This window comes from Falco cherrug, chromosome 2 (genome assembly GCF_023634085.1).
Source record: "Falco cherrug isolate bFalChe1 chromosome 2, bFalChe1.pri, whole genome shotgun sequence".
Classification (NCBI taxonomy): Eukaryota; Metazoa; Chordata; class Aves; order Falconiformes; family Falconidae; genus Falco; species Falco cherrug.
Window position 1 is genome coordinate 65,344,156 of NC_073698.1, and position 14,843 is coordinate 65,358,998.

Genomic DNA, 14,843 nt, shown 5'->3' on the forward strand with positions numbered 1-14,843 from the left:
CATGTAAGTTTTGTTCGAAGGGCCTCTTGTTAAATGTAATTGCTTTAAGACCAAATTTATCATCAGTGTCTTGTTACACATAGAATTCTACTTTGAAACTACACAGTGAAATGAGATGTAGAGAATTGAGAGGTTTCATTGCAGATACTAATTTTTTATATATATATTATTTATTTATTTATCTTTTCACTCAAATTATAAGAAACTTTTTATTTAAAAGATATGCAGGAAACTTTGTTGCACTTGTAACTTTGAAGTTTCCATGGTAATTTTATACACTGTATAACTTCAGATCTGTGTTTTAGTAATAGTGTAATGTTTAGTGAGTTCAACCGTTATCAGACTTGGTTCAGTCAGTTCAGACTTACATAGCAAATAATCAATCTAATTTTTTGTGGTCAACTAGATGGGCTGTTTAAATAAATAAAAAAAAAATAATTAAAAAGACAAAACCCCCAAAAAAGTTACCTTCTGTAATTTACTTTTCATATTTTAGCATTTATCCCCCATCCCTTCTTTGTCTTGAAGATTGGAAGGTTTTCTTTATTGACTTCTTCAAGGAATATCACTATTGTTAACTTACTCTCTGCTACTGGAGCTAGCAGAATTGCCAAAAGAATGAATTTGTACTGTGCTTCAGGATCAAGACATTAGAATTGTTAACTACTGTAAATTGTAGAGGGGAAAAAAATTATAGGAAAAGATGTTGGGAAGGGGTGAGAAGCAGAACAAAAGGGAAGGCTTGTTTTTTTACAGCGGTGTGCCTGTATTTGAAAAAGAGACATTAAATATTCAAAAGTTCAAATCTTCTTAAAATATATATTATACGTATATTTAGGAAGCGGAACAAAAAAGGAGAGAAGAATGGCAAGGGTTTACGTCATTTCTCTATGAAGGTTTGTGAGAAGGTACAAAGAAAAGGAACCACCTCATACAATGAGGTGGCAGACGAGTTGGTTGCAGAATTCAGTACCACTGATAATCACATTTCACCAAATGAATCAGTAAGTATATGGGAGGTCAATTACACGTGAACTGAATGGGGGAAGAGAAGTTTGTTTTGAGACTTGTATTTCTTTTCCTGCTGCTAAATGAAACAGTTCAGACATTACCTGAGTTTACCCATTTACTGTAATATATTTATTTTCAAATATTTTTGACACGGGTATGTTTTTGATTAATGCGCTATGTCTACAGCAGGCTTATGACCAGAAGAATATTAGACGACGTGTCTATGATGCCTTAAATGTCCTTATGGCCATGAACATTATCTCTAAGGAGAAGAAGGAAATCAAATGGATTGGTCTACCTACTAACTCTGCTCAGGAATGTCAGAATTTAGAGGTATATGTATTAGGAAGTTCACAATGGCTTTGTCTTTGAATAAATGTTTACAGCTTTAATATGTTCTGATATAACATATGCATGTGATCTTCTGAGATAGCAAGGTATTAGAGTGTGGTCCTTTTTGACTCTTAAAATTTTATTTGTGTTTACAGTAGAACACATTTAAACTTCCAGATTGCTTAAAGGTATTTTAATTTTTCTAGGTCAGAAATACGGTTCTGTCACAGCTTTTGTAGTATATGCAAAATGGTTCCGAGTGGAAGTTAATCAAACTGAAAGATGAATGTGTATTTCCAACATCGCAGTAGTGATGCTCAAGAGTCAGGAAGGTTTTCTCCAGACACCAGCCAAATAATACATCAGTGATGACGGTTGTTGCATGTATATTAGTATATATGTGCATTGCTCCTTCTTTGTTGCTGCAGGTCTTACATATTTCTTGCAGGTCTTACATGAACATGTCGGACTTTTTTACTGCATGCCTTGGATAAGAAGTAAAATGTTTTATACTGAAAGGCATTTGTAAGTTCTGGCAGGATATTTTTTTTTAGCATCCTGAGATTTGCAGGATAATAAAGTTTCCGAGGCTTACTGAAGTCAATTCACTTTATCAGAGTAGAATGAGACTTTGTCTTTATTCTTAATAAGTCTAAATTCCTTTCAGCGGGATGGAAAAGTCAGTGTGGAAGCTGACAAATTGAAAAAAAATATTTTGGAATCTTATCTACAGAGGGCTAATTCTATGGAGATTTTTGTTTGATACTGATAATTGTTTTTTTGGTTAGTACTGTAATTGCTGTCTAGGTGAGGAAAATACAGGGTATCTAATCAAGCTGAGTTTTATTTAAATATTTATCATTCCAAGTGAAAATTATTAGTTCAGGTAAGAGTGTGTTAATAGGAGCATAAATATTAGGGTGAGTATGGAAAGTGGTTTAAAGATGACTGTGCTGTATGCTGAATAGGGAACCAGCTAGCTGGAGGGACTTTAAAAGTAGATCTCTTTGGATCTGTGTCTCAAAGTATGGCACTGCTAGTAATACTGGAACAAAAAGAAAAAGAAGTGTGGCTCATTCAGCTGGCTTTGGTGTCATAATTGTTACTGTCCTAAAGAAGAGTAGGCTAATACTAGTACTGAAGTAAAAATAGTAACTTCTAATGTAATAATGCACAGTGAAGGTTCTTGCATTTAAGATGGGAACAATGATAACTTTTGATACCAAAGTCAGAATTTGTTAATTAGACGTCATAAAAGGAGGAAGTTCTGTTAACCATTAAATAATCGACCCACAAGTGTAATACGGTCTTGAAAACAGCACAAATCCTAAGATTTGTTGAGCTTACCTTACTGAGGAAATTGCAGGATTCCTCCCTTCCCCATTATTGCTTCATGAGTATTCTACCTCCTGTTTCTACAGTCTTTGTTGGCATTTAAATTATTAGTGACATTACCTGAGACAAGTTTTACAGCGAGTTTCTTCTTAATGAGTTAGTGAAGGCTAATATTTAATTTGTGAAATTTTCAAGCCTATAATACTTTTTTTTTTACTACTACATCCGATAATCCTTAGCTTTACCCTTAAACTGTTGAAAAATCAAGCCAAAGAGTTTATAAGGGAACATATGATTTTGAGGGGTTCCCTATCAAGTATTTAGTACTTTAAGTCTTTTTAAACTTGTACTTTTTGTGTAAATTAGAATATTAGATTTGTAAAATATGTTCTGATAATGCAAGAAAGAGAGGGTGCAAGGCAATTAATAAGGCCTGTATCTCAAAGTAATATGGAAGGCAATGTAGTGTACATGTATCTCACATGAGTTGTGTTAATTTTTTTGGGGGAGGGACAGTTATTTGACTTATTTTCTGATGCTAAATTGTAAGACTTGATCCTACCTTTTCTTTCTTTCTTTTTTTTTTTTAATATCATGCCTTTTTCCAGTTTTTTTCAACTGTGTACACTTCTGCTTCTTTTTTTTTTTTTTTTTTTTTTTTTGTTTTTACCAAAACCAAAACTGCATTCATGTAAATTTTTAACTCTGGTCGTTTTCTTTCTTGGTAGTTGCATATGTTAAGGACCTGAGAATGAAAGTTCTTGAGTTCTTGTTCAGACCAGCGGTCCATCTATCCAGTATCTTGCCTGACAGTAGCAATTACCTAGGAAGGAGTATAAAATTAGAGAAAGTGATGTTTTCCTGTAATTTGTTCAGGCATAACCTGAGACAGATACAGTATCCTTCTATTTAGTAGCCCTCAATTTTTCTTTCACAAATTTTCACTTTGTACAAAGTTTGCTTCTAATATTGAATCGTTTGTGGCAGAGAGTTTCAGGTACATTAGAAACTTATGAAATACCTTTTATTTGGTTTTGAACATACTATATTTGATATACTTCTGATTTTTGATATTTTGTTTTGATTGGAAGTGATGGTGACCTGGTAATTCCTTATTCACTTTCTCCATCCTATTCATGGTTTTATACATAACTCCCATGTTCTCCCCCATTATTTCGTTCTGCTTTCTATAGAGTCCTAGTTTATTCATTTTATTCCCTTTTATGGAATCTGTTCTGTACTATTGATTATCCTGATTGTTCTTTGGTATGGTCTTTTTGAAACAGGAACAACTGAACTACAGAATTCAAGATGTAAACACTCTGGTTCATACACTGATGTAGTGATAATTTGTGTTTTGTTCTCCGTTCCTTGCCTAATAATTCAGAGTTTTGACTGCTGTAGTATACTGAGCTGATGGGCTTTGTAGATTACTGTGATTTAAGATCACTACTTAATGTTATTTTATTTCTAAAATATGCATGGGTGGGATTATGTTTTCTCACACATATCACATTACACTTACCAAAATAATTTTGATTAATATAATCACTCACACACAAGACACTTCCAGTGTGCTTTATGATAAGCTCTCTTTTTACTATGCCAGGTAATACAACATAGTCAGCAGATTGTCACCTTGCTGTTCATCCCCTTATTCTGACCCTTTATAATTTGAATTACACTCTCAAAGTCCTTGTGGGAATCTGCTGGTGAGCTTCTTCCACTGAAGAAGCTGTTTATTCCCTACCATTTTGTCTCCTATCTTTTGTGTTACTATTTAGTATGTATTCAATACTGTGAGGACTTAATCTTGGGCAGCTTAATTTCTTTAAGCGTCTTTGGATCTTCTCCAATACCACCAATATCACTAGACTACATCAAGTGGATCCTTCTGGTCTGCGTGCCGTTTGCCTCCTTGACAGAATTGGGATAATTCTTTGAGGTGTAACTTCTGTTTCTCTGGTATTGAAATTATTCTCAGGGGAGAAAATGTTGATATAAAATGCTACTTAAAACCAGCAAACTAACAAATCTTTTTTTTCTGTCTTTAAGGTGGAGAAACAGAGAAGACTTGAAAGAATAAAGCAAAAACAGTCTCAGCTACAAGAACTCATTCTACAGGTACAGTCAAGGTACTCTTGTCTATAGGGCAAGGTAACTTATATCTGTATTCCTGTTGTTTTATCCCAGTGATGGGAAAATTCTACGACAACTAGAGGTGAATTTCAGGAAAAGGCATATGCAGTTTTAATTTAGCACAGTAGTTTAACTGGGACCATGCTCTTGGCCAATTGCTATTGGGCAAGCCAGCAGCCTTCCATGAGTTATGAATTCTTCTGCAGTTTAATTTATGTTTAAACAGGATCTATGCTGACAGCAGCTGTAATGCATACTGTACCCTCTGAATTTTCCAATTCAGTTCTTGTATCTAGAATGTTTTCCTGTGTTAAAGTCCATAGATAAAATTATGTGTCTGTTGGGGTTGTCTGTTCTAATGCTCGGTGTCTTGCTTTTATGGGATTTTGCTGCCTCTCCTGTGTAAGTGGCTTAACCACTGTGAAAGAGCTGCTGAACTTTTTCTGGGATTTCCACTAGTACACTGGGGGAAGTAGTAGTCTATCCTGTAAGTCACTGTGCTGCTGGTTCACTGGAATGTATCCCTTAGTAGCTGCACTACCTGTGCAGTAGGAATGAGAATCTCAAGGAAGGTATGCAGAAAGAAAGTACACACAGCTGTGAGACAGCAGTCACAACAGCTGTCTGATTTTTATCAGTCTCTGTGTTGGCTTTGGATTTTGTTTGTAATTCCTGTTCTTTCATTTGATTCCATGACTAGAAAAATACTTTGTTCTTAGTTTGGTGACTTAGTGTAAGATCTGTAACTTGAGTTTCAATAATTAATCTGAGTTTTTAGTTCTTAAAATTGCTAATCCTTAAAATACAAAATTCTGAAAAGAAGTTTTGGTAGGATGTGAGAGTAAAGTCACTAATCTCAGCTGAGTAATTCAGAAACCTAACATCAGACATTCAAATCCCATGTTCACTAGTTTTTAGCAAAAGTACAGTTTTAATCATACAGCTGTTCTTGTGGAGTGCAGGAGCTAGCAGGGAATAGTAAACAGTGGAAGTGGAATGCTATATGAAATTCCTTTTTCCAGTCACTCTTAATCTTGTTGTTCTGTCAAGGATCTGTCCAAGGAACTGTCCAGATGTAGTTATTAGAATGTACGTTTTTTTTCTCAGTTAAGTTTTACTGTGTTCTCTTTTTCATTATTACCATTTGTTTCTTACGTCTTAACATGCAGGAATATGGTGAATGCTCTTGTCATTTTCTGTATTTACTTGCTGCAACCATTGCTGGTATTCTCAATCTGAGGGATTTTTTTGTTAACAGGATCTTAGAGGTTTAATTCATACTTTCATATCACTATTGCTTTTTCTAGCAAATTGCCTTCAAGAACCTTGTTCAGCGAAACCGTCAAGCAGAACAACAGGCGAATCGACCGCCACCCTCCAATTCTGTCATCCATTTGCCATTTATCATTGTGAACACCAGCAAGAAGACAGTGATTGACTGCAGTATTTCAAATGACAAGTGAGTTAACAAAGTTTTCTATCTGCCTTTTGGTACACCTATCAGTTTTATGTCCGTGCTAAAGTGTTCATCTAGACTTGTTAAAAATGAAATACAAATAAATTTACTTGTGCCTTTTGTAGACTGAGAACATGACTTAAAGTTTTACCTGTCTGAAATGCATGTTGAATAGAAACAGTTTTATAGAGCTTTTTAATAAACAGAATAATTGCATTCACATTTAATAAGTTATTTAAGACTTACTGTCTAGAGACGTTAGAAGCAAAGTAAGGCAGCTCTGCTGCAGTTTTGTGTCATACTTTACCAAATAGTGTTTTCCTTTTAGTTTTAACATGATGAAATGTAACCACCAGAAATGAAAATGCGTTTTGCTTTTAGAACCGCTGTTCTCTACTTCTAGTTCAAAAAGCTAGGGTTTGCATCTGCTAAATAAAAGCTGAATATAACCATGGTTTCCCCTTGCATTTAGAAGTACTTTTAGAAAAGTTTAAAAATGTGCAAAAGTCACAGTAAGAAGAGAAATGGGAGTAAAGAAAAAATTACCAAACGTGCAACAATTTAATTAAAACTCTGTATATGTTAAACCTATTAATGATTTGTATAGTGTGTATAATTATAGTTTTAGTTGCTTGCTGTCAAATACATAAATCTTAAGATTTGATAGATTCATGTGATGTGTCACTAACACTGTGTGTTAAGCTTTTGAAATGCTGCAATTTCTGAAACTGGAAAGTCATTGAAGCCAATTGAAACTTTTTTTTTCTCTTCAGGTTTGAATATCTATTTAATTTTGACAATACTTTTGAAATTCATGATGATATAGAAGTGCTAAAACGAATGGGAATGGCTTGTGGGCTAGAATCTGGAAGCTGTTCAGCAGAGGACCTAAAGATTGCAAGGAGTTTGGTTCCTAAAGCTCTGGAACCATATGTGACAGGTTGGTTACTCCAAGAGTTGTTTTGTTTTGCTCTTTAATATGTAACTCAAGATAAAACCATGAAAACATCCGAGATCAGTTAATTTCCACTGATTTTTATTGAAGATTTCTGACAGGCTCTCAAGCATATATGCTTTTTAGTGTACCTTAGGGAACAAATAAGAAGAGATTCATAGCAGATGTGCTGTTGCTCTTTGCAGAATCAAGTTTTGCATTACACCACGTAAGCAGATCTTTGCAGTGTGTAATTCTTTAAGAGGACACCTGCAAAGGCAAAATGTAGTAAGTGCAGACATGGTGATGGCTTCTTTTGTATTGTTTCATCATTTTCATTATATAAGAATGCTGAAGACATCTGACTTGCTCACTGGAAAATAAAATGCTTTTAAATGTATTTTGAAATTTTCATGTTGCACTAGCTTATTGTTTTTTAATTATGCTATTTAGCATATAGTACATCAGTATTTTACGTTGTCTTGGGTGCAAGACTCCTTTTCTGGAGTTCAAAAGGATTAAGCATTTCCACTGAATTAGATGGGTGTGTTTTGAAGTATTCTTGAAACGCATATTGTTCATTTTACAGAAATGGCTCAGGGATCAATCAGCAGTGTATATGTCACATCTTCATCAGGTTCTGCGTCAAATGGCACAAGATTTTCAGCCAGGTAAGATGGAAATTACCAGTTAGCTTTTAAAATCTGTGATCATCAAAGAAACTTAATTAGAGGTTAAATACTTAATGAAACCAGTTCTGGTTAGGTTAAATGTTGTGTGGATATGTGTTTTAAATTACTCTCAGATGACACTTTTACTTGAATAGTGGTGGTTCTTACCAGTGTCATTAAAGAAATATTTTCCTGTGTAGTGGAAAATAAATTGATTAGGCTGGTGTTAATCCTGAATGTATTGCTTTGAGTTTGAAAAGAAAACAGATAGTTCCTTAAAGATACAATATGGGCAAGATTCTCCCTTGGTCATTAGTGTTTAACTTGAGGGGGGGAAAAAAAAAGGTCTTGTTGTCTGGATTTTAAACAGCATCAGAAGCTGGTTTAGTGATAAACAGTGACTTACGTAATTTCTGAACTTCTCCTGCTATATAAGACACTTTTCCTTATGTGGTCACTCTCACTGGTTTCTTGCTGTTGCATTAATCCAAAAGATGTCTTTCTGTGAGCTCCACTGAGTTGTAAGATGAGTCAGATATCATTGAACTGTTTAACGTTAACAAATACTTGAATTGAGCAAGCTGATTAGCTGAACAAATTATCTGCAAAAATGTTAATTTTCTACCAGTTGTTTCTGTTATGTCCAGAAACTTAGACTTATCTGAAAAGTTATTTAACTAACTGTTGTATGTGTAGTCGAACTAAATCCTATCTGGCTGAATTTAGAATTGCAGAATGGTTTGGGTTGGAAGGAATCTTAAGAGTTCATCTAGTTCACCTACATCTGCCAAGGGCAAGGACATCTTTCACTACATCAGGTTGCTCAAAAGCTCTGTCCAACCTGACTGTCAACACTTCCAGGCATTGGGGCATCCACAGCTTCTCTGGGCAACCTGTTCCAGTGCCTCACCACCCTCATCGTAAAAAATTTCTTCTGTATATAATACTGTTGGTCCCAATATGAACCCTTGAGGAACAGTGCTCATTACTGGTTTCCATTTGGACATTGGGCTGTGACTGTAACTCTTCGGTCATGACCATCCAGCCAATTTCTTATCCATCAAATAGTCCATCTATGGAATTCATGTATTTCCAGATCAGAGATAATGAATGTTGTGGGGGACTGTATCAAAGGCCTTCCAGAAGCCCAGGTGGATTACTTTGTAGCTCTTCCCTTGTTCATTGATGCATTCACTCCCTTGCAGAAGGCCAGAAGATCAGTCAGGCACAATTTACCCTTGGTGAAGCCATGTTGTTTGTCGCTAATCCCCTCCCTGTCTTCCATATGCTTCAGCATAACTTCCAGGAGGATCTGTTTCAATATTTTAGCAGGCACTGAGGTGAGGCTGGAGAGGAGAGGACAAGTTCTAGATTACTTTAGCTCTTTCCAGAACAGTGGATTTCCCATATCAGAATCACTGGCAGCCTCTGCTTTGTAAATTACTTGTGAAATTGCTATACCATTGAAATTCTTCAGGAAGTCCTAGATTTTAGGCCATTTAAACCATCTGTGTTTAAAGGCAAAAATCCTGTATTGATGGTATTTCTTTAGAGAAGGAGATATAGCTTTGTTCTTGTTCTCTGACGACAGTCTTCTGGCAGCTTTTCCTCAACCATCTGCCTTCTGTCAGTGTTGGAAGGAGGTCCTTCTAAAGATGTGGTATGTAGCTTACTTTAAAAGGCTAATGCGATTACGTTTTTAAAGCATTTCTCTTTAAAAAAACAACAACCCTTTTTGGAGATGATAGACTTGAATGTGGTACAAAAAAATAAGGAAATAACTTACAAGGGAAAGTTAAGCTCAGGGATGTGCAGGACTAGCAATGGTGAAGAGTGTGGTTTATGCTCCAGGCCATTCCAGCTGCCCAGAAAGGTGTGGAAAGTTCTGCCTGTTACGTGCTAGGGAGCTGAAGCGTGGATAGGAATAGTGCCAATATATCTTTAGAGAAGCAGAACTTAACATGGTACATAAAATCGCCTGTTTTCACTGAGGTTCCCTCTGTGATAATGAGCATGGTGTTAGTGAAAAAGAGCTCATGTATTTTTAATACTTTGAAATTTGAATAGGCCACTACTAGCCAGAGGCCAATAGAAAACCAGAGGATGACTGTTGTTTCGTTATCTTAGTGAGAAACACAAGAGCTCCTACCACTTCTGTATATTAGGAGGTTGGAAAAGGGGAGTGACAAATTATGTGTAATTATAGTACATACATAAATATTCATGGCAATGGGAAACTAGAAGATGTGTAGCTTTTCTGCTACCAAAAATTTCTGGCAAGGCAGATAAAGGCTATAAATTTATTTAGCAATGTCTCTAAAGAAAGTCTGCAGAAAACTGAAGATGCTGCTACCAATGCCTTCATCCCAGTTTCTTTGTCTTGCTAGGGTACTCAGGTTATGAAATCCAGTTCCATTTTTATCAGAAAGAGGGGAGACAGGATTTTGCGTTTATACTTTCAAAGATCACAGGAACACAAGAGTTAAGCTTTTTTTCTTTGTTTTTGAAACTGCTTCTGCAGATAATTTAAGTCATCTGACTACAGCTAGACTGATGTCTTAGTATCTTCCTTTTGGATAAGTGTGCAGGATGGCAGAAACTCTTGAAAGTGTCTCAATGGATATGTTTTCCTTGTGAGCTTCTGTTGTTTAGCCCTGACTGGCAGTTAAGCACCACACAGCTGTTCACTCACTTGCCCCCAGTGGGGTGGGGGAGAGAATCCAAAGGGTGAAAGTGAGAAAGCTCATGGGCTGAAGTAAAGACTGTAATGGGTAAAGTAAAAGCCACGCACACAAGTAAAGCAGAACAAGGGCATTATTCACCACTTCTGTTGGCAGGCAGGTGTTCAGGCATCTCCAGGAAAGCTGGGCTCCATCATGCCTAACAGTTACTTGGGAAGACAAAACATCATCATTCCAAACGTGCCCCCCTTCCTCCTTCTTCCCCCAGCTTTATATGCTGAGCATGACGTCATACGGTGTGGTACCCCTTTGGTCAGCTGAGATCAGCTGTCCTGACTGTGTTCTCTCCCAGCTCCTTGTGCCCCCCCCATCCTGCTCACTGATGGAGTGGGGTGAGGAGCAGAAAAGGCCTTGATGCTGTGTAAGCACCGCTCAGCAATAATTAAAACATCCGTGTATTATCATATACTAAATGCAATACACAACATTTTACTAGCCACTAGGAAGAAAGTTAACTCTGTCCCAGTTGAAACTAGGACAACTTCTAGGGTGTGCCCCTACAATTTCATTCTGTGTGATGGCAGACCATTGAATTAGCTCCATACAACAACAGTGTGCATAGAAACATATCACAGAATGGTTTGGGTTGGAAGGGACCTTCAAAATCATCTAGTTCCAACCCCCCTGCCGTGGGCAGGGACACCTTCCACTAGAACCGGTTGCTTAAAGCCCCAGGGTTGCTTTCCAGGTGTGGGGCATCCACAGCTTCTCTGGGCAACCTGTGCCAGTATCTCACCACCCTCACAGTAAAGAATTTCTTCCTAATATCTAGTCTAAATCGACTCTCTTTTAGTTTAAAATGATGACCCTGTGTCTTACCACAACAGGCCCTGCTGGAAGGTCTGTCCCCATCTTTCTTGCAAGCCCCCTTGAAGTACTGGAAGGCTGCTATGAGGTTTCCCTAGAGTCTTCTCTTCCCCAGGCTGAGCAACCCCAACTGTCTGTCTGTCTTCACAGGGAGAGGTGCTCCAGCCCTCTGATCATCTTTGTGGCCTTTCTCTGGACTTGCTTCAACAGGAGGCCATGCCCTTCTTATGTTAAGGGACCCCAGAGATGAAGGCAGTACTCCAAGTGGGGTCTCACAAGAGCCAAGTAGAGGGGGAGAAACACCTCCCTCAACCTGCTGGCCACACTTGTTTTGGTGCAGCCCAGAAAGCCAACCGTATCCTGGGCTGCAAAGTGCACTTGCGATACATGTTGAGCTTTTGTCCACTAGCACCCCTGAGCTGTCCTCCTGAGGCCTCTGAATCCATTCTGTTCCCAGCCTGTATTGATACTGGGAGTTGTCCTAACCCAGGTGCTTGTGCTTGGCCTTGTTAAACTGCGTGAGGTTCACACTGGCCCACCTCTCAAGCCTGTCAAGATCCCTCCAGATACCATCTGTTCCCTCCAGCATGTCAACCACACCACTCAAGCTTGGTGTTGTCAGCAAACTTGCTGAGGGTGCACTCGATCCTGACGTTCATGTCGCCGACAAAGATGTCGAACAGCACAGGTCCCAGTATGGACCATTGAGGAATGCCACTCATCACCGGTCTACACTTGAACATTGAGCCATTGACCACAACTCTTGAGTGTGATCATTCAGCCAGTTCCTTGTCTACCAAGTGGTCCACCCATCAAATCCATGTGTCTCTGGTTTAGAGACAAGGATATGTCATGCAGAACAGTGTTAAAAGCTTTGTGTGAGTCCAGGGAGATGACGTCAGTTGCTCTTCCCTCATCCATCACTGCTGTAACCCCATCATAGAAGGCCACTAGGTTAGTCAGGCACGGTTTGCCCTTAGTGAAGCCATGTTGGCTGTCCTCCTCATTTACCATGTGCCTTAGCATAATTTCCAGGAGGATCTGCTCCATGATTTTACTGGGCGCAGAGGTGGGACTGGCTGGCCTGATTGATTGTGTACATTGGCTGGATTGAAAAATAACTTTGCAAACATTTTTGAAATCAGTTTTTTAATGATAAATGTATTTCAAGTTAGAAATACTATTTCTGTGATTTTTAGAAAAACACTTCAAGAATTTGTGACCAGGTTTAATAGTTTATCAAACTATTGAGAAAGTAAACAATAAAAAAGGTTGGCAAAATGCAAGTAATAATGGAATGTTCTAGCTCTATCAAAGTAAAATATTTCTGGATACAGTTAATTCATCTGGGAACAAGCCATTTCAGACCATATCTGCAATGTGTGTGTGCATTTTGGTGGAGAAAGAACATACTCAAGTAAGAAGTTGATACTCCAGACAGTGGATTTTCAGTGGAGGAATACTCACACAAAGGGAAAAATATGAGATGCCACAGTGGTTGGGTTTTTTTCATTTGGGGGTTTTTTGCTTGTTGTGTTTTTTTTTGTTTTTAAACTAGAAAAGTATAATGAGAATAAAACAATTCCAAGTTAGAAATAACAGCTTATGTAGCAATGATAGTTTGCCATGTAATAACAAGGAATTATGGAGAAGCTATTAATTCCTCAATTTTCCATATCTTTGAATCAAGATTAATGCTTCTGAAAGGTATGATTCACTTGTGATGCAAGTGTCCAGTGCTTCATAAAAATATTAAAGAGCTTAGGTAGCTGTGTAGCCTTAACACGAAATGTGCTTTAGCAGAAACCTGGGAAGCATACTTCTAAGGTGCCTGTGAAAGGATTTAATCCTTTTAATCCTTCCTTAGTAAGAACCATTTCAAAATTACTTCAACTGTTTCTGCCTTTGAGAAACAACTTGGAACCTATATTAAAGACAGTTTATAAAGTAGCAGTGGCAAATTCATTAAAGGAATGGAATAGATACATGAATATATTTAAGAGCATAGTAAACTGGGAAAAACCATTAAGCAATGCCAACTGGTCTCTTTCTTCCCCCCCCCCCCCCCCCCCAGTGATTTTTCCAATGGTGGAGATGGGATGTTGGCTACAAGTTCCAATGGATCTCAGTACAGTGGCTCCAGAGTTGAAACACCAGTTTCTTATGTCGGGGATGACGATGACGACGACGATGATTTCAATGAAAATGATGATGACGACTGATGCCCTTTGCTTGTAGACTATTTTTTGTTCAAATTCAGCAAGCTTCAGGAATAAATTGTTCTAGGGAGAAGTGTCTCAAATTACTTTGCCCCATCCCTCAAGGAGAATATCGGTAAGCAGTTCTGAGTTTAGAAATTGCACCTCTGATAAGCAAACAAGGATTGTTTTATGTAGGATATTTTTAAATGTGGTGTGGATGTGTGTTTTTGATACCAGTGTGTTAATGCAGAGCCTTTATTTACTCTTGTTTTAGGGGTTTTTGGTTTGTTGGTTGTTTTTGTTTGGTTTGTTTTTTTTTTTTTACTTGAAGGAAAATGGATTTTTGCCCCAAATGTTCTTGCGAAGTTTGCTAAATTAAATGTAGACACACCATTGAGAAATAAAATGCTATCCTTCTGTGGAAAATGAATACACTGAATGGCAATTTATTTGGAGTGTATTTTGATTATGCCACTTTTTGAGGGATAGTGAGCTAATGTAGTAGTGTTTTTTGTTAATCACACAGTGTCCAAAGAACCAAACAAGAAAGATACGTCCTACTTTTTTACATGTTAAATTCCGGAAATGTTGTTGTGAACTTATTTTCCCTTAAATTATATCTAACATTAAGATTCCATCAAGTTTATATACTTTTCACTGTATGTTGGGACATATGAATTACAAAGATTTTGGCAAATGTTTACTGCCAGTTGGTGCAGCTATATAAAATGTCTTGAAGGTTTGGAATGATTTATTGCTTATGGTAAAATTTGCCTGATTTCTTACAGGCAGACTTTGGAAACTTTTTATTATATAGTTGTTTACATACTTATAAGTCTATCATATAAAGACATGTACTGAAACAAATGTTTGTATTTGTTTCATAAGCATCTTCCTGTAATCTATTATAAAGTTGAAATTAAATATAGAGAATGTTTTAAGTTTTTTAACTCAAAATTTGTCAATCATTTTTAATAGTTCATTTTTATAAAAGGAATTTCAGGGCAGGTGGTAGTCTTTTAAAATCTATTCACAAACAATTAACTGCACAAATACTGTCAGCTGCCTATTCTAAGACAGTAGTCTTTTTATTGAAACACAAATAAACTTTTCTGTAATATTTTATGGAATATAAAGAGACTATAATTGTTTGACTTGTTTAACCTTGGCACTGTTAGTTTTTATTAATAAAACGCGCATGGGCATTTTTAACAA

At 37.0% G+C, this 14,843-nt stretch overlaps 1 protein-coding gene across 3 annotated transcripts in view; it reads left to right on the top strand.

The window, feature by feature from the left end:
* The window catches only part of TFDP1 (transcription factor Dp-1), a 49,510-nt gene extending 34,667 nt beyond the window's left edge, over positions 1-14,843 (top strand). For 2 of the 3 annotated variants that reach the window (XM_014279674.3, XM_055701881.1), the window contains exons 6-12: positions 839-1,004; positions 1,198-1,344; positions 4,735-4,803; positions 6,126-6,277; positions 7,048-7,214; positions 7,798-7,879; positions 13,502-14,843. In XM_014279674.3, the coding sequence (XP_014135149.1) occupies positions 839-1,004; positions 1,198-1,344; positions 4,735-4,803; positions 6,126-6,277; positions 7,048-7,214; positions 7,798-7,879; positions 13,502-13,649 (931 nt within the window). In that variant the 3' untranslated portion in view covers positions 13,650-14,843. The remainder of the gene's footprint in view (positions 1-838; positions 1,005-1,197; positions 1,345-4,734; positions 4,804-6,125; positions 6,278-7,047; positions 7,215-7,797; positions 7,880-13,501) is intronic. The other variant, XM_055701882.1, reaches the window with a different exon arrangement.